The sequence below is a fragment of the Triturus cristatus genome, chromosome 2_1 (assembly GCF_964204655.1).
Source record: "Triturus cristatus chromosome 2_1, aTriCri1.1, whole genome shotgun sequence".
Classification (NCBI taxonomy): domain Eukaryota; kingdom Metazoa; phylum Chordata; class Amphibia; order Caudata; family Salamandridae; genus Triturus; species Triturus cristatus.
In genome coordinates, this window is record NC_140581.1 from 468,499,536 (window position 1) to 468,520,279 (window position 20,744).

At 44.2% G+C, this 20,744-nt stretch overlaps 1 protein-coding gene across 1 annotated transcript in view; it reads right to left on the reverse strand.

Annotated features, from left to right (window-relative positions):
• Nucleotides 1-20,744, reverse strand: part of ANKDD1B (ankyrin repeat and death domain containing 1B) — a 718,121-nt gene that overhangs the window by 234,654 nt on the left and 462,723 nt on the right. The window contains exon 12 of the mRNA XM_085632291.1: nt 9,620-9,718. Within this exon, the coding sequence (XP_085488417.1) occupies nt 9,620-9,718 (99 nt within the window). The remainder of the gene's footprint in view (nt 1-9,619; nt 9,719-20,744) is intronic.

Here is a 20,744-nt window from a genome sequence, read left to right on the forward strand (position 1 = left end):
GTTTCTTGCTTACTGTATTATATTTTGTTTTTAGTTTTGTTAAGGAAGGGAAGATGTGTAATATCCCTGTTAGTATTTCTTCTTTATTTATTGTTCCTTGTATGACGCTTGTATTCTAGAATGTGTGTGTGATGTCATTCTAGCCTACTCGTTCATCGAGACAGTACGGCCTCTCTGCGGGTCCGTTATTTAGAGACTTTATTCCTTTAAAAATAAAGGATTACTTGGAAAGCGACTCTCGAGTTGTTTGTCTACCGCCACAGCTCACGTTTTAGGTTTTAAACTTTCAATCACAGGACCTAAGGTAGAAACTTAATAGTAATGTTTTGTGAAAGATAGAAATTGGGTCTTTGGCAGGTAGTTATAACCTAACCCTGTTTGTATACTTGGAGACAACATGGTAAGTCGGAAATCTAAACTGTCATGTTTTCTTTCCATGCCAACGATTAAGCTGATTGCTGCCCTTTGTAAAAAAGTGTGGGCAGTTGCGGGTGTGATCTGGAGTACCAGTACACTGATCGTCAGAGTACTCCAATCTTGAGTTTGTCTCTACTCACACATCAGTTGGGCAAGATTGATTCGTTTGGTTCAATCTGTATTCCATCAAATGATCAGTGCTATTGCTGTTTACATTGGCTATTTGTCTAAGTGGGAAAAAAATAATGTTTTGGGACATTTCTGTGCAATTTATTACATTGCAAAGTCAATTACTAATCGAAATTGAGTCCCCATGGCCGAAATAATACCATAAGAGTACATTCTGTATGGTGAGATCAGTTTACAATGAAGGAAAATGGTTGAGAAAAACCGAAAAAGCTTTTTCTTAATTAGGAGTCCTGTATCAAATGGTTTTGACAGGGCCTCTGACTTTAACAATGCTGCATGTTAAATATACAGTCAAGGATTCTCCTCATGTAATGCCCCCTCCTATGATGCCGTTGATCTTCACACTTTATCCAGCAATGTTCTGCCTGGAGCAAAATATGGGACATGGCACTCCACCCTTTTTGTAAGAACATTACTTTCTTTTAGCCTCGTGCAGTTATTGTACATGTTTGGTTTTAGAAGGACTACAGCAACAAATATGAACAGAGACCAGTCACTGTGGAGTTACGCATTTTATTCTTTCCATTCCTGGCTTGTTGCTGTCTTCAGCCAGAGCATGCTGCTCTGTGGTTTCGGATGCCAGCACAACTACTCTACAACTCAGACATATTTACCCCCTTGTCTCATTGTCCTAGAACCCTTGCTTTAGCTGAAGCTCGAGAATTCCCATTGCCAGTCATGGAACAGTACTAGAGCTTTTGGTTCATGGGCTATTCGCTATCGGACAAGTGCCAATCTGTAGACCTACAGTTATCAGTTATCTGCCCTTCCTGGGTTACTGGCCCACAGTAGCTTGATTATTTGGCCTGTGTGTTCCCAACCCATTGGACTTCAGCTCATTTTTTTTGCCTGTGGAGCAGAGGATCTGCAGGTCATGGCCTCCTATAGTCAAGGGACAGCGGATTAACTTTCCACCAATTTCACCATGAAGACAGAAGCAAAAAGGTTGTAGCTTTCTGTTAGGTCATCCAAAGGCTTGTATCTAATAATGGGCCAGAGGAAAGGGCCCGCAGGCTACAGCTCCCAATGCATCTCAGATGTTGTCATCTAATTCCCCTCCCTCATATTCCTCTCTTGAGGCAGGTAGAAAGAGAGACCAAATGATGTTGGTGAAGTTGTGATAATAACCTGTTTTAATCCTGGATCTTCTCTAAACCAACTTGTTGACTATTCATTCACTAGAGCACATAAACTGGAGTTAACAGTATTCACTAGCCTTTACTTCCATTTGCTCCCAAGGCCTGGCACTCTGCTGATAGCATTCTTACCATTCCCGTCTTTTCCATGTGATACTTTAGCCAACAAACCTAGCAAAATCTCATCAGTAACTTTGGAACCTTTACTGTCACCTGGAGTTCAAACACTTATATTAAGTACCCTAGAGCCCAGTTAACTTGCATAAGACAGTCCAAGTAAGCTTTTTGGTGCCCTAAGTCTCAGTTGCTTGAGTTCATTAAAATGTGCAAGCCTGCAGACGTGTGGTGTATAACATATATAGCTCTTATTCACTATCTGAGCACAAGAAATTAATCACCGTATGACGCACATATAGAAATGATGAAAACAGTTAAACTCACCCTTTTAACTCTATTCTGAAATTCTGAGCTTCTAAAGGACCAGCCATCTTGGGCCCCCTGCACTCCTCTTTCTATTTCCTCGTCCTGTTGTTCTGTCCCTTCTCTTGTCTATTTGGAATGCCTGAAAAACTGCCAATCATCCAGGTTGAAATAGGAGGGGGTGGGAGATAAAAGCCTTTCATCCACCTCCTTTTCACATGTTATTCAAGTTACTGGTTGCATCTCAGGGGTCTCTTTCAAAGTAACCAGTGATGGCACACTTGTTAGTCCTTGCGACAGTACTTGTAGCCAAGGTTATGCACCTCATAATGATGGCTGCTATTGACTTAAGGCCCACAGCCAAAAGTTAGTATGCAAATGTTGATGATGAGGCTAGATAGAAAAGATAGCAGAAAGAGGGTTATTTATAACACAAACATCACTGGCAAAGCCAGCAGGTCTGACTTGTTATAGATGTATTCAGTAGCTGTTGTAATGTCCATATGCTGTTGTGTGATATGTTTGTATCCACCAACAGGAAACATTCATGCATGCATACATTTGCATACATATAGTACCTAAATGCATACATAACACACATACAGTGAGGCAACACAGATACACGCAGAGCAGCTGAATGCCAGTTGGGTGCAAGGATAGATTCCTGGCTGTGTGTGTGTTTGCAAGGATGAATGGATGGTAGGAAGGCTGTAGTGTAGGCGATGGAGGCTAGTTGGGACACTTGATAAGTGCGTTTAGTTAGCTGGATGGGAGCAACATGTGGGTAGATGGATGTACACCTGGTTGTGGGTTTATGGATGTAGGTTTAGGTGTGAACACATAGCTAGGTGCTTTGGTGAGGGTGAATGATGGATGCATTGAGGAGGGGGTAGATGTAAGTAGACATATCTAGAAGTAAGAGAAGGTGTAAGACTTGGCATGAGTATGAATACGAGTATAATTAGTAAAGTAAGTAGAAATAAGTAGAAGAGTAAAACTAGGGGTAAATAGGAGTAATAGCATCTAGAGGTACGAGTAAGAATAAGAACAGGAATATGGAGGAGCAAAAGTAGGAGGGAGTAGTTGTAAGGAGGAATAAGAGTGGGAGTAAGAAAAAGTAAGAATAGGTGTAAGTAGGAGTAAGAATAGAAGTGTGGAGTAGGAGTAAGTAGGAGAAAATTGGAGTAAGTAGGAATGGGTAAGAGTGAATGCAAGTAGGAGTAAGTGGAAGTGAGAGGAGGTGTAAGTAATATGGGAGTAGCAATGGGTAGGAATAATTAGAAGTAAAAGTAGGAGTTAAAAAGATCATAAGAAGTGACAAATGTAGGTGCAAGAAGAAGCAAAAGTGTGTGAAGAAAGAATAAGTATAGCAAACATGGGAGTAAATGTAGGAATGTATCTTTATGTGTGCTTGGTGCTGCTTGACCTTTCAGCAGCATTCGATACCATCTCCCACCAAGTTCTTCTGTATAGATTACAAGAGCTGGGCATTAATGGATCTGCATTAAGCTGGCTGTCAGACTTCTTGTCTAATCGTACTCAGGCAGTGTCATTGGGTTCTTTTACTTCCACTCCCTCACAGGTTACCAGGGGTGTCCCTCAGGGCTCATGTCTGAGCCCTACTCTGTTTAACATCTATGTGACACCCCTGGCTAAACTGATGAGGGACTTAGGGTTTAATCCTATCTCTTACGCAGACGACACCCAACTCCTCCTCACCTTCGACAAAACAAGATCAGACATTCAAACCATCTTTTCTCAGGGCATGATGGCTATTGCCTCCTGGATGAAAACTAACTATCTCCAGTTAAACTCTGAGAAATCTGAGATCCTGTTGTTTGGGGGTGCTGACATCTGTTGGTCACCCAGTTGGTGGCCGGAGGAGTTGGGTAAAGCTCCTGCTCCTAAAGAGGTAGTAAAAAATGTGGGCATCAAGCTTGATAAGAAACTTACCCTTCAGACCCATGTTAACACAATTGTTGGTTCCTGTTACCACATTTTAAGTCTACTTAGAAGAATTTTTCCGTTGCTCCCTCTTTTCACCAGAAAGACTTTAATTCAGGCACTGCTCATGAGCAAGATTGACTATTGCAATGCTCTTCTTCTTTCTGCTCATGTAGCTTCATTGGATAAACTGCAGGTTATTCAAAATACGGCCGCCCGTTTGGTAACTGGCTCACCTGCCAGGACCCCCTCTTTGCCTTTGCTGCATGAACTGCATTGGTTGCCAATTAAAAAAAGAGTGCAATTTAAAACAGGCTGCATGATTTTTAAGGCTCTAAATGAGCTTAGCCCTCTCTATCTTGCCAGGAAATTAAAAGCATATACTCCCACATGCTCACTTAGATCAGGATCTAAAAAACTCCTTTCGGTTCCTAGAATAAACAAAGCCCGCGCTGGTGGCAGGGCCTTTTCCTATCTGGCTCCTATGTTCTGGAATAGTCTCCCCCAACATCTTCGTATGGAAATGTCCCTCCTCCAATTTAGGAAGCTGATGAAAACACATCTCTTCTAATGTCAAGCTAGACTTCTGTTGCAAGCGCAGAGATACCCCTCGGGGTGATTCAGCGCTATATAAAATCATAAAATAAAATAAAATAAATAAATGTGTGTGAGTTTTGTTTATCTGGATATGATTTTTCGCCTAGACTTTTAGTGACTTAGAACTCAAGTTTTATTTTGAAAGCGGTCAAAATAGGGTGTCTACTGAACAATAGCAAAACTGATATTTTAATGCCCAGCTCAAATGAGACAGTAAATTAAACGTATTGACTCATCTACACAGGTGTGTTAAACAACCAGCCAAAATGGTGGCCTGCAGATTACACACAGATATCGAGCTGTAACCCACCCCACTAGGCTACCTGTTAAGTTTAAGAAAAAAAATGAGAAATGATCAGTTATTAAAAACATATGTGGGGAAAAGCCTCTCAGTGTGGCTTGCTCTCATTCAAGGAGTAAAAATCTCGCAGCCCAACTCACCCACACAATTGCTGACACGCACATCCTTCCTATGAGAAGCTGGGGAAACAATATTAAAGTGCAGTATATGCATTTTCATAGTTAAACGATACTGACTTTAGGGTATTGTTGGTCATTAGAAAGTAATAGATTTGATGTTTGGTTTGAAAAGTTGCAAGATACCTCTCTCCGTCAATTTGTCCTTCACACATTCAAAATCTGATTAGTGTAAAATTCATTTATTAGGCCTTGAAAATGATATTTGTCATTGGGGATAAAATAATCCTGCACTAATATGCACGGGTTGCTGAAGTTAGAAGTCATGTGTATTTGAATGACTATTGCTCTGACCACTCACTAAACAATTATTAGAGAAAAACATTAAAATAAGAGTAAAACCATGATGTCATCAGTGATGTCATCAATAACGTCACTTAACATGTAATGAGTGATGTAATATGTGAGATTATAAGATGTGAGATCATAAGCAGTGCATGGTGGGGCACAAGTTATAGGTAGCTCAGAAAAACTATAATTGATGAATTTTCAGTTTTTTGGAGTTTTAAATGTTAGTTTTTGTATTTTTTCATCACCTAACTATAACGTCTATTTAACCTTTTTTTATTGAATTTCTAGATGTTTTAAATGTAAGCTACAATCTTACTACCTTACCTAACTATAACGCCACTTCAACTGTTTTTTCTCAGTAAACTTCTGAATTTTATTATTTATTGCTCCAGTGAAGAAGTGCCCCCATATTGCTCTCTGTGGGCTTATTTCTACACGCACCCCTTCTCAACTCGCTAGCCAGACTACTTTAACTATAACTGTCATATGTACTACTTATACCTTATACCCATTCATATTACATCACTTGTAGCATGTTTAATCATAGCATTCAGAAGAACGCTCATGACAGGAATTACATCATTTAAATGAACACTGTACATTGTAAAGGGGTGAGTTATACTTAATATAGTCTGGCTAGTGAGTTGACAATAGTCTGTAATTCTTACCCTCACTGTAAAGTTTAGCGTTGTAAGGTACCTGAAAATGGCATGAGTGTTAAGTACCTGCATTGTATAAAGTGTGTCGTAAAGGTACCACGTGGTACAGGCTGTGTGATTAAGTAACATACCCCAATCGGGCATCATAGCTAGCAGAAGCTGTGCAATGTGCCCTAAAATGAATTGCATGGGCCCATGGATGACAGATGGGAAAGCGAAGGGGCTGCTTTGTTTACAGTTAGAGCCAAATTTATTTGGCAAACCCCCCAGGAAGTTCTCTTTGCCGAACCCCCTTGAAACAGTTCTGCTTGCAATATTGTCAATCTGCCGACAATGTTGTAAAACACCCATACACATTACACCTCTGCAGGTCCCGCCTCTTGTGAAAGAGGCAATAAAAAAATATATCAACTCCTATGGCTTTTCAATTATTCTATATAACGATAGATGCAAACCATCCAGAGATGATATGCCAAGAAGAGCCAGCGAGAGTGCCACTCACAAAGAAATCCATTGTGGATATTGCACTGGCACTCCTGTTTAAGGTAAATGCTTGAAGACATATTTTCTCCTGTTTGCTGCAAGATATTGAGTATTTTTTCCCAGCATCCCTGGAGACGTTCCATACTTTAAGAAATGCACCATACACCACCACAAACAAAGGGTGGTGGGGTGGGTGGAACAAATGTGGATGGGGCACTCAGGGTGTGTTGATAATATTATTTAATACAATAATTTACCTTCAGCTGCCGGCCGCCTGCTGCGTCGCATCGTGACGCGCCTCCTGTGCTCTTCCTGGTCCCAGCAGCCCCTGGGACAGACTCCCTGTGCAATCCCTATGACAGCAGCACAGGGATTGGCCTGAGTGGGCTGAAAAGACACTCTGCTCAGGACAGGGCGTCTGTGAGGTTTTTCCAGCCCAGCTGTTCAATGCAGCCAGGTTGGAGAAACCTAAGTGTGCATGTGTGTTTGGCCGGCCTGGGATGGCCGGCTAAACCCACATGAGCACTTAGAAGTGCACATAGCACTGCTCCTCCCCCTCCCATGCCTAGGCCCCGCCTTCCCTGCACGTGCTGGCTCAGAGCCGGCCATTGCATATGTAAATTCACTGCCCTCACTCATGGCACTGAGTCTGAGGAGGAAGGAGCCTAGCAAATGGGGGTGGGATAATGGTACTCACTGGGGCATGCCATCATTTACGGGTTGGTGCCCATGGGGAATGATTGCAAAGCGTACTATCAGCAGTGCCCCAGCAGCACAGATTTGGCCCCTTTTGGGTCTGTGGCAGAATAAAGTTTCAAAATAGCTCAACATCAGCAGTATTCAGAAGCCAGCAAGAGTGACAGAAATCAATATGGAAGTTCTCTTGCAAAAAATGGTTTCTGTATTGAACCAGCAGAGTGAAAAGATAAAACCTCCTACTACAATTGGGAAAGCCTTACAAAGTGCCAACAGTTTGTCATTTTAGTTGTTTCGGTACTGAACTAAACCAAACCAGCACAAGCCACATATCAGAAAACAAATGTGCCCTTGAAGAGTTAGCTAGATATGCATTTAAATATCATATTTGTCAAGAAAAGAAATGTTGTTAAGAGTAGCACCTGAAACATATTATAGTCCTTTTATGCACTTTTTTAGATTATACTTCAAGCACACGTTTGTTATCGTACCTAATGAGCTGCTTTTAACATGGTGGGGCTGTCTTTCTTTTGAAGATGGCTTCTCCATTGAAGAATTTGAGGCTAGATGTATGACGCATTGGTGCATTTTCAAATGTACCAACCCTATTTTGCGAGTCGGTAACCTATTACCCACTCGCAAATTAGTATTTGCAAGTCGCTATTAGGAAGGGGCGTGCCAAAGGTGTCCCTTCCTAATAGTGAGTCGCACTGGTATGTAGTAATGTTTTGTGACCGCGAATGCCATCACAAAACATTCGCAGTTTGCTACCAATTTGAAATTGGTGGTACGGCATTCACAAAGGGAAAGGGGTCCCAAAGGGGAATGGGGGTGCCAACGTTTGTTCAGAGCAAGCTTTTCATCCTTACTTTTGAAAAGGATCCAGTTTTTTTTTAAGGAAAATGGGCTACATAAAAAAACTGTTTTATTTAAAAAGCAATCATAGACATGGTGGTCTGCTGACCCTCAGCAGGCCACCAACTCTGTGAGTGCCGGCCATTCCCAAATGGGTCGCAAATTGCGACCTGCCTCATTAATATTAATGAGGCAGGTCCCTTGCGACCCATTTGAGAATCACGAAGTGTCTCAGACACTGTTGTGCATCAGGTTTTGTGAACGGCAAATTGTGAGTCGCTAAAAATCGCCCATAATCCCTTGCCGATCTGCTGCTGGTACTGAGAATAATGCATCTCAATCGTCGCAATAGAAGTACTCTTGAGGAGGTTGAATTATACAAGTAGTAGCCAATAGCATAAACTTGAGAGAGAAATAATCATCTGGGCTATTCCAAGATATGGCTGACACGTTGTGGAAGCAATGGCAGCGGGCGGTGACGCAAAGCAGCTGTATTCCACCTTCTCCGTCTGCTACGTGTCTCTTAGGGCTGTTGTTCCCTCCTGCCTTCTACTGCGCTATTTGACTTTTCTGACTGTGATTTACAACAATGGAGAGTAGCTACGTATTGCAGTGATACCCATAATGACCAATAGTCATGCTTATCCGTGACTACTACTAATGTAGTCCAAACGGCTGTTTGGAGTCACATCAGAGCTCCCTCACACCATCCTCTTGAGAAAATAATCAAATGTGAAGAACCAGCGAAGGATGTCCTCAAAGTTAACATCTTAAGTCATAGGGAGGAGGTGTGGCTCGACTTGGGGACTGAGGGACCAGGTTCTATGACCGAGCTGACAATCGGAGCAAGACAGAACAGTACAGGACAGTACAGACAGAGAAGAGGCACTAAACATGTGTGGGGGAACAGAGGGACGAAGCAGTGAAGGGAATCAGGATAGGACACTACAGTAGCCTGAATGGTGTGAGGCAATAAGGAAGGTCAGTCTCTGAACAAATGAGGGGCGGTAGAACACTTGAGGAGAAAGTCAAAAAGGTACTGGTGGACACCTGGGCATTAACAGTAGGAAGCTGTGAATCAGAAAAGGGTGGTCCCAAAGGGTTACCCTCTGACATCTTTCCTCAGTTTGGACATGTGCAGCAGACATTGTTCATCTAACCCACGCTGAAAAGACTGCACCAAATGACCATGGTGGGGATAAATACCAGTGCAGTTCCATCTTACTACTTGTGCATACCAGGAAGTGCAAGGCCTCAGTAGAAACACACATTGTGAGGAGGGAAAACTAGGTTTTCATCTCCTTGCAGACATCACTGAGGTATCCTTGAGCATTTTACAATTACAATTGTTGATCGAGTTGCATAAATGATTGGAATTTATGGGACTGGCATATTACCATTTATAATGACATATTACATTAAAAACTTGACACAATATTTAGAATTGTCCTTTACCTTATCCACAGCCTCCAGGTCACAGCCTGCCTTTAGCAGCATTTCCACCATTTCAATATTCCTAAGGTCGGCTGCAAGGTGCAGAGGAGTTTGTTGTCTCTATGTCCAAAGAGAGAAGATTGTGTATAGTTTAAAGGCTTGAAGCTGCTCTCATATATAATAAACAGATACAAGTTGGAAAGAAATTACAATTGGTGACTAGAAAGATTGGGTAAACAGAATGACAGGCCTCAATACAACATTTGCACAGGGTTGTTTTTTTTTATTAGTGTTATCTTCACTTTTATATCGATGCCTATTTTAATATATTTATATATGTATTTATGTTTTTAGTTAGAGTGCCGATAGGTCAAACATAAAACATGTTTTATTTGTAATGGTATTGCTGCACTATTTGTACATGGAAATTGTATGTGTTCAAATGTATCTTTTATGGTTCAAAAGAACCGAAAGAAAGATTTTGAATTGAATTGGGTAAACAGAATGACAGGCCTAAATACAACATTTGCACAGATTTCCTCTGTCAGTACACCACATTACATTTCCCGATACAGCTATACAGATACACAATCTTCAAGAATAATTGTAAGAATTATACACTATTTAGTATGTACAGCACTTATAGGTGCAACCCTTTTTATAGCTCCTCTCACCTTCTGTATGCTTTATTCTGCCTGGTATGATGGCCACGGAGCAGAACGTAGGTTATAGTCCCATATTTGGTGGTGTTGTATGTGCCTGAGATGGGATGCGAATAATAATGTGTAGCCCTATGTGGGGTAGCCCTACTAAAAATCTTGCCCCCACTGTATCATTCAGCAGTCCAGAAAATGTACTGGAGCACCTACCTCCCACTCCCCCAATGAGTACACCGAGTATATGCCTACCCCACTCACTATTGGGGTGTTACATAATGGTTGTGGATTGCTCTCCCAAGTGGACAATATAAAGGGCATTGCTTTTAGGAAGATAATATCCACCAAGACGTTATGGAACCCATCTGTGTTAACACAGTATATATGCACCCAGGTTGCTCTCATACACATGCGTACATGCATATGGGCACACTGGCACACGCATGCCAGTCAGCCTTCTTCACATACAGAATGTAGAACAGTGGGACCAGGATGGCACTTGACTTCTATCGGTTGTCACACAGATCAGCTTAGTAAACTAACCAGTGACCTGGTGGCTGCAGCTTCACCAAGTTTGAGCACCTTCCTTACCTCATGAAAATAACCAACAGTGTGATCGGCAAGTAATGCGTGATCTGGTCATGTAATTTGAGGGAGTAATTATCACATTCCCTTCCTCCAACAAGACTCCTTCTGAAGAATCCTGCCTCGGCCCAGCAGTTGGCTTAGCATCAACACTAAGGGCCACCAGCCACCAAAGAATTGGGTAACATCAGCCACAAATCACCGGGATGCATGGTTTAGTAACAAAGCACGCTTACTGTGCATCTCCCCAGTACTGGACGGCATCATGAGTGGGTCTGAGTCACTCCGCCCTTCAACGCAGCTAGTAGAGTGATTGTTGAGAGCCAAGGTTCCATGAGGGATCACCCCCAGCGGCTGAGTTTAGGACTAATGCCTACTTGTCCTACCTTTGGGCTAGCCCTGTATCTTATCCCCATCCCAGCCATGGTCCTGGTAGTAGGCATGGCACAGAGTTGGAAAGCCGCAGCCTCCATAGAGTTTCCTCCTGCCGGGTCGCTTGTGTGTCTGTGCAGCACCAGGCAGCGTACAGCCGCTGCGCTGCGCTGCATGTGCTACACTGGTTTGCCAAATGAATAATTTGATACTGTTGGTTCTGCACCCCTAGTACAGTGCCAGCGTTGCAATGGGGAATAACACGGCACTCCAAATGTTGTTAGGCTATAACACACATTAATAAATCATAGACACTTGCACCACAAACAAGAGTAAAGCAGTTGTGGAAGGGGAGGCTGTCACCCAGTTCAACTTACCTTAAAATTGCTTTTGAGTACATTTACATTCATGGGCACGTGCTCCAAAGAGCTACCCATATCCACTTGCAATGTTTCAGAAATGCAGGTCCACTTACCAACCCTGAACTGCAATTGAGAAACAGGGCAAGGCACGCACATATTGGCAACTTCTCTTTGCTGATGTGTCGGAGCTGGTTGAAAGCACAACAGCGCTTTTAAAAGAAGGAGTTCAAGACCTACCAATGTCCACACTCAAACGTGTTTCCCTGTCTTTGGCTGCGTAATTCATCATGAAAATCCAGCGGAAGCGTTCCGTTCATGCTGAAGTGCGCTTCCCCTCAGTCCCCCATCAGCCAGCAGAGACGCCCTTTCAAGCCACCCAGTGCTGGTAGCATTCAGGGTGTATTCCACAAGAGGCAAGACACAGACAGAGTGTGTACTGATTCCTATTCAGGACCTATGTGGCCCTTTGGCAAGTTTTTTCATCAAGATGATAGACAACAGCCGATCTCCAAGGTGACTGAGCATAATGTTGTACAGATCTGTAGTTTCCATAACTCTTCCGTATTTTAAATCTAGCAAAATACTGGAAGAATAAAAGTCTTATGAGTCTCGGGCTCTCAAATAGATGCTATGTCTGCAGGCCCAGTGCTTATTTTGTATATATATTTTAAAAAACACAAAGTTAAGAAAGCCGAAGGTTTTCTTAGGAGCCTGCCCCAGTGCTGCAGAATGCATGAGCCCCCAAACAACAAGGATGCCTAGTCTGGGTTCGAATTTACACTTTTCTTCCACTCCCTGCACTTCCTGTCTTGTAGCCCACTCTTGCAGGTTCGCTTTTCACCTTTGCTTTCTCTAGTTGTCACTATTTTCCTTTTTGTGCCTTTTCTGCTTTTCTCTCTATATATGGCAAAACTCTTATGATGAAAAATAGGTTCTGGCACGTAAGTCGGTGCCCACTAAAGGCACACACTAACCATTGTCAACATCCTATTTTCAAAATAACACTCAAGTTCTGCAGGAAGATCTGATTAGTAATCAATGCCTTTCTTCTAAGAGGAATTTACTTGGTTAGTCTCAAACAGGTTATTGCATTGGCGTTGTTTGGAGGTTAAAATTAGCCCAGTAAACCCTGCCAATTTACACACTTGCATTTATGGCAACAATTAACAAGACAGAGTTGAGAAGAAATCAGTGACGGACATGAGTGAGAAGCGGAGGCCAGAGAAGACCTGTGGCTTAGGTCCTCCTTGATATGACGGCGGCCTCAATACTGCAGATCTGACCGCTGACCTCCATTGCATGGGCTTGGTAGAGAGAACTTCTGGAACCGGCTCATTCCTTTCTCAGACAGGTATCAACACGTTAATCAGAGTAATTGTTTTCTCTTTCCTTGTTCGGTGAGGCTGCCCAAGGGTCGGGCATGTCTTCCCTCTGCGTGTGCTTCCATTTCTCTAGGTTACTCTGGGTTTTGCCCTAAAGTGTATGCGACCGCATGCAGGTTCTGCTTCATCTGCACGGTGGACCTGCGATGGAGGACCTAGAAGGGGGGTTACAGAATAATCCGCTCAGCATGAAGGGCGGTAAATCGAAGGTTCTGATCCAAGGTTGTGCTGGTCCCTCCACTCTTCCTCTGCTCAGGCCAGATAATTGAGGTTTTGCCTTTGTCTCCGTGGAGTTAGGAATCTCTTAGTAAAGTTTGATAGCCAGATGTCTCATGGACCTCAGATCCATGCAATACAAAAATTGGACATTTTCCTCTTTGCCCACTCTAAAAAAAAATAAACACCTTTTTGTGTATGTAGTGAATAAGGCGAAGACAGCCATTCAGTAAAGATGATTTATTGAGAACTACACGGTCGTGGAGCAAGGAGAGAAAGCTCCACCAGGCTCAGCAGCCAGGACAAATAGTGAACATACATTCCACATAACGTAGCAACTGCAAATGTCTATATGTGACATCATAAGAACTCTAATTGATACATACACATTACTACAGTGTACATGGCTGAAGTTCTGTCCCACTGAATGCAATGCTATATGGTAGCATTGTTTTATATCCCCAGAAAGTTGCTTTCCAGGTAGAAGCACGTCAGAACAGAGCTAAATAGTTCTTTGTTTAGGTTTACGAAAACATGATCAGTCCACCATGAATATAGGTGGTTGAAGACTCTGACCACATTAGGGTCAAATGTTCTCCCTTGATGTGATAAATGGTCGAGGGACCAGGTCTGCCCAGTTTATCCAAGCTGAATGATTTTCAGTCTCAATAAAAAGACTCTCCATTCCTAGTGGTTATCACAGGCTGCGACTGGCCAAATATTATTGAGAAACATGCGGAGGTAGGTCGCTGAAAGTAGAAGCTGCCCAAGTTCGGGAGCTTCTCCCATAGTCCTAGATAGATATACCAGTACTTTACACCTTCAGAAGGAGATTGAGAGAAGGGGCATGGTCTGATGTTTCGTGACAGCCTCATAAGCCATGGAACATTCCATATGCCTGTTTCAGTATGCCCCAATCAAATGAAAGGCAACCTGCATCTCTGTTGCAGCCAGGTTGTGCACAAAATATATATCTCATCACCTACTGAGCATGTAAGCCCGGTGACAGAACTGCAGCTATTTGCTTTTTAAGTGGTTCTAGTGTAGGACCTTGAGGCAGCCACCAGAACCTCCTGGTCCCCTGAGGATAGGCCAGTGTGTTGAATAGTCAGTTCCATAAAAACCATACGCCCATACTGAGCGATCGATGGGGGCGGTGCAACACTTTTTGTACCCTCTATGGGCAGGTCTGTCCAATGGGGGAGGAGGAAGCCCTCTGTATCTAGTATCCGATTTTTAATTCCTCTTGGCCTTCATGGCCTTTGGCTGAAAGATTTGCAAAATAAAAAACAGCACTGAAAAAAGCTCTACTTAGGCCCTGTTCAATCTATTGCGACAAACAAATTAAAGACCCTAAAAATCAATATGAAGCTGCCATAAAAGGGTTTAAATACACTAACGAGGAGCAGGCATGGATAAAGCTCAGAGAATCAATAAAATGCAATAACATCAAAACTGTCTGGTCTCTGATTAGCTCCAACGTAAAGTTCTATAGAACTGCATGCAATTAATTTAATCCCATACTGCTCCAGGGTAGCGCACATCAAAGATCTGTTTGTCAGCAATATCTCTGCTTTCTCGCAAGTTGCAAATAATGCTTTCCATATATGGCCACATTATGCTACTGGGATCTAAAATGGGTGTGGAATCCCTCAATTAAATTCTCAGATTATAGTAGGACCACCCCCATAGGAATGCTTCAGTCATACACATGCACTCACATACATACTCTCATACATACTCACTCCCCAAAGACACACTCACAAACTACTCATTCACATTTGAACAGGTGCACAGACTTATGCCCCTCTTCACCACTGCCCCCTTGTGGAAGAAGGGGCCAATGGTCCCTGGAGAGGGCAGCCCCATGCAGCCACCCCTGAGCACACTTAGAGCGCTCCAGCTCACTGCGTCCTGAGCCCTGGTGAGGTGCCGGCTGAGGATGTTGGGGCGAGTCCATGGGTTTACAGACCAGGGACCATCTGGAGAAGGAAGCAGGCTGAAAGCGGTGAGTGCAGGGATGACTCCGAAAACAATGCATCCTGCATGCCTTATTCCAACTGAAGGGAAAATCAATGAGAGGATGTTGGAGACACAGGAGGCTGTGCTCAGCTCTCATCAGGGTTCAGGGTGATTGCTTACCCCGGCCCTGGAAAATCTGACACATTGGCAGTGTCTCCCACCCCATTGCCTCAGACAGACAGACAGACAGACAGACGGAAACACACACGCACACACTGCATGCCTCTCTCTCCTTCTCTCTTGCTCCTACAGCTGCTTTAATAGAAGCTTGACATGCCGGTCGTACATATGCAGGTGCTATCGGCTACCATGGTGAGGCGATGTGAGCCAAAGCTGACCTCTCTGCCTAACCACATATTTCCTACAGAAGGTCTTCATCTATGTGTTTCTATTCATCCCTCCACTTCTTTCAGAACACAATAGCCAGTGGATTTTCTTCCGGACGTCCCTCCTTTGGGGATTGTGTACTCCACTGGGGAAAGATTATATTCGAACCAGGATCATTAGGGCCAGGTCATAGTTATGCCCAAATCTAGCTATCAAAGTATTTCATTACATAATAAACATTAAATCAAATCCAAATCATTTGTCAAATTCAAGTCAGCAAACAACAATTGGCTTAAATTCAGGTCAGCAACAAGCAATCTTACACCTAGCTTTTGTTAGCATGCAAACGAGAGAGGCTAAATCTACACATTTTCCAAGTTTAGAGAGAAACTACACTTAGTTGTTTCCTTGACTGTTCTTGCAACGTTTTCACTGAAAAACTGAAGAAGATACCATAACATAACGTGTATTTGTAAAGCGCACTTATCACCCAAGGGTATCAGGGCGCTGAATAACTGATGTTTTTTGTTATCCAACTCAATGGTGCTCATTATATTGACCTCAGAAGGATGAAGGGCTGAGTGAACCCGCCGGGATTTGAACTTGAGACCATGAAGTCGAACACAAGCTCCTAGAGTGGGCGCATTTGTCCACTACGCCACCAGACCCGGCTACCTCCTCCTCAGATTCAGCAAGCTTGGACAGGAGCATAGTATGTGGACCAGCAATTCAAATTTATAGTTGCACAGTCTGTAACGAGTGTGATGGTGTGTGGGTATTTTCCAAGAACGGCCACATTCGCCAATTGGAATATACAGTAACAGAATCCGGAAGGCATGACATTTTTTTAATGGCTTCTCGGCCTGAGTCAAGGTATGGCTGTTTTGCAGAACAGTACGAGTGTGACAATACGAGAGTGTGTTTGCATTTCAAAAGGAGCTTAGTGTCATTAAGATGGACTCATTGGTGTAGAGAGGTTCTGATGTGCCTTGTTTGTAGCTGCTTCTCGCAGGACAAGATAGTATAGCCTGGGAACATAGATTATGGTCACGACATTTTCCGATACTGCGGCTAGTAAAGGCACCCTGTTTTGAGTTGCTGGCAGTTAAGTTCTCCTGCACCCACCTTTTAAGGCATCGTCCTGTGCGGGCCAACGCGTGCAGGCAAAGCTGATCAATGAGGCCACATGCAAGGTCATGACAGTTTTCAAGCCGAATCCTAATCGGGGAATAGCATGAGGGATGAAAGGCCTTAGGTTGAGTAACAGCCTAATGTTTTGCATGAAAATGGTGCTAAGCTCTTTGATCTCTTTGTCTTGGAATATCACTGAGGCATAAAGGGAAAGTGGGAGGAGTTTCGCTTTCATAGTTGTGAGCTGGGATGTGATGGGTCGGCCACCATAGATGGCTGAAAATCTCTACACTCGATTGGTGACAATAAAAGTGTTTGATGTGCTAAGAGCCAGCTCTCCAGGTAAGATGTTTGCCCTTAAAAAAAAAGGGTGTTGATAATGAGGCCGCTGGCGGGGTTGAAGAGTGTCAAATTAGAAAGTTGACTCTGGAGCCCAGATGACGTCAAAGATAAGTTCACCGAGGCATCAGCGTATGCTCAGAATTCATGTTGGAGCCAATCAAAGACAGACAGTTTTGATGCTCTTATATTTTATTGCTTCTCGGAGCTTTAGCCATGCGTGTTGTTCTTTAGTGTATTGAATACCTTTTATGGCAGCTTCCATCACATACCGTACGCATTCAGTGCAACCTTGGGGTATTCTTGGCATAAAAGTGGTACATTTTTTACATTTTGTGGACATTCTTGGCATCATTCGGAATTTCCTTGGCACAACAGTATCTCAACCGTGACATATTTTGGACATTGTTAATGGCATTCTATCTATAGCTGGTTATAATAGTAACCCATCCGTAACATATTGTGGGCATTCTTGAAAACAATCTAGCTCAACAATGGCATAACAGTGGCCAGTCCTTGCCATTTTATGGCCATTTGTTACAATATTCAGACTATTTTGGCATAATGGCGCTCATCCTTGACATACTGTGGTGTTCTTGACAAAATGGTAGCTGTCCATTGCATAATGGTGGCCCTGATACAATAATGCCAATCCTTGACTTATTGTGGCCATTCCTGCATACTTCTGACTATCCCTGGCATAAAAGAGGTGAAAAGCCAAGGCATGTCATAAACAACCCTGGTATTTGAAGATGATAAGTAGACATGAAACGCAACATGTATTCATGTGTGACACTAGTACATATGAGTGCTTGATGACATTTGGAGAGCAAATTGATTTGCCTGAAAATAAAAAATCTGGTATTTAGAGACAAGATGAGAAGAATCTGGTTGGGGGAAATAAGTTCATTTGAACACTTTGGGTTGAATGGTGAAATGTCGGAACTTTCAGAAACTGGCAGACTAATATTTCGGATAAAAGGACTGCATGTCTGAAATATATTTAACGTGTATATTTAGGGGAAAATTCACAAAAAGCTCCGGAAGTTTATTGCCATTTTTAATTTTTTTAAATCATAGGACTCCCACTGCTATGAGTGTTATTTCATGACTTGTTTGGAAGCATTTCATCATCTACGGTCTTACTACTGCTGGTTGTGCCCAGAGCATGTATATTAGGGAGGCCTGTCTTTCCCAAGCCTGTACACTCTATGTAACTCAGCAGCGTTATAAGTGTGAGCCTGTACAAACGGTGTGCTTCTATCGTGTATGGCCGTCAAACTGTTACATTTCTTTCACCTGCCTGAAGTTTGAAGGTCTACTTAAGTTAGCTGGAGCATTATTCTGTATACCTGAGGGATTAGTCATGCACTGCTGTCTATGATCTTTTACTGTGAGATTTTTTATAACTTTTGATTTTCCAATTTGGCCTTTTCCACGTGGATTCTGTCATAACATATGCCTAGGAAGAGGCAGGATGGAAAAATAAAGTGAAGAACAATGCAGTATACATTTTTGAGAATGATAAGACAAGTAGCACTGATTAACAAAGTATTTGACTCTAATGCATAAAGATCTTTAGATTATCTTGAGGGAAAATATGCTGAAAAAGCCATTGTTTTGTCACCAGTGAAGGGTAAACCTTTGCATGGTGCACAGAAAAAGTATTTGCATAATTCATCGGTGCTCCTTGTGGATATTTATTTATTTACGCTTATGTAGCTCGCCTACCTGGAGTCCGTGTTGGTGGTTTTGGAAAGAGGACTGCGAGGCCCGCAGCCCTCCACCTTCCCGCTGCCTGCCTGCCTCTTCCTCGAGTCCCCGCCCCTGGTGACTATATTAATCCTTGCGGCCCCCGCAGCGCGGGTGCCGCTCGCCTACCTGGAGTCCGTGTTGGTGGTTTTGGAAAGAGGACTGCGAGGCCCAGCAGCCCTCCACCTTCCCGCTGCCTGCCTGCCTCTTCCTTGAGTCCCCGCCCCTGGTGACTATATTAATCCTTGCGGCCCCCGCAGCGCGGGTGCCGCTCGCCTACCTGGAGTCCGTGTTGGTGGTTTTGGAAAGAGGACTGCGAGGCCCAGCAGCCCTCTACCTTCCCGCTACCTGCCTGCCTCTTCCTCGAGTCCCCGCCCCTGGTGACTATATTAATCCTTGCGGCCCCCGCTGCGCGGGTGCCGCTCGCCTACCTGGAGTCCGTGTTGGTGGTTTTGGAAAGAGGACTGCGAGGCCCAGCAGCCCTCTACCTTCCCGCTGCCTGCCTGCCTCTTCCTCGAGTCCCCGCCCCTGGTGACTATATTAATCCTTGCGGCCCCCGTTGCGCGGGTGCCGCTCGCCTACCTGGAGTCCGTGTTGGTGGTTTTGGAAAGAGGACTGCGAGGCCCAGCAGCCCTCCACCTTCCCGCTGCCTGCCTGCCTCTTCCTCGAGTCCCCGCCCCTGGTGACTATATTAATCCTTGCGGCCCCCGCTGCGCGGGTGCCGCTCGCCTACCTGGAGTCCGTGTTGGTGGTTTTGGAAAGAGGACTGCGAGGCCCAGCAGCCCTCCACCTTCCCGCTGCCTGCCTGCCTCTTCCTCGAGTCCCCGCCCCTGGTGACTATATTAATCCTTGCGGCCCCCGCTGCGCGGGTGCCGCTCGCCTACCTGGAGTCCGTGTTGGTGGTTTTGGAAAGAGGACTGCGAGGCCCAGCAGCCCTCCACCTTCCCGCTGCCTGCCTGCCTCTTCCTCGAGTCCCCGCCCCTGGTGACTATATTAATCCTTGCGGCCCCCGCTGCGCGGGTGCCGCTCGCCTACCTGGAGTACGTGTTGGTGGTTTTGGAAAGAGGACTGCGAGGCCCAGCAGCCCTCCACCTTCCCGCTGCCTGCCTGCCTCTTCCTCGAGTCCCCGCCCCCTGCTTATCCTTATATTTCCGCTAACGCATTTCTGCAGCGCGGAACGCAGCGCGGGCGAAGCCCGGGCCAAGGGCGGGCCCGTTTATGCCCATTCGTGCCCGAGAGAGTCCGGTCCGGCCATACCCTCTTAGTGCATCAGTCTTGTGAGTACACTTACATTTTGTTCCAATTGCAGGAGAACAATGGTGAATAAAAGGGGCTTGAAACCGAGTGCCACTGATCATGTTGCTGGCTCGCTGGACAAATTTATTGTAAGAGCATCTTCAATACTTGAGCACGAAATTGCAATAACTGAGCGTCGGTTGTCCATGGAACCACTCTTTTCTAAACGCTCCTCATTGGGTACAATTGCATCTAGCCGCTCTCCTGTTATCTCCCCTGTTATTATGTCCACCCAGACTACTAATAATGGTCAGCCTCGTCCACCAACCTTACCCATTGTTCCCACTGATGTAGCTATAGCTACGGCCACAAATGTTCCCGCTTCAGCACTTGGCTCTGCCATTATGCCTGCAACTCCAGTTCGGGAAGTCGGTACCATCCCTAAAAGGAAACGTACTGGGTTATCACCAAAACGCAGGAGGAATAAAATTCAGAAACCTAATCCTGATACCTTGGACACTTCTTTGACTGTATCTACAGCTACCATCAACCTAACTTGCTCAGAGCGCCCTTCCCCAGATGTAGTCCCACCGCTTTTTGATATAGACTTGCTACTTGGGAAAATGTCTACTGTACTAGATCTAGCCATGCGGCCGCTCGAGCTTAGATTGGTTGCTATAGAAAATAGGTTGGTTGCTCTGGAGACAGCTTTAGTTAAATATGCTGAAAATATACAATCTACTATTTCAGGTTTATCTTCATGTCA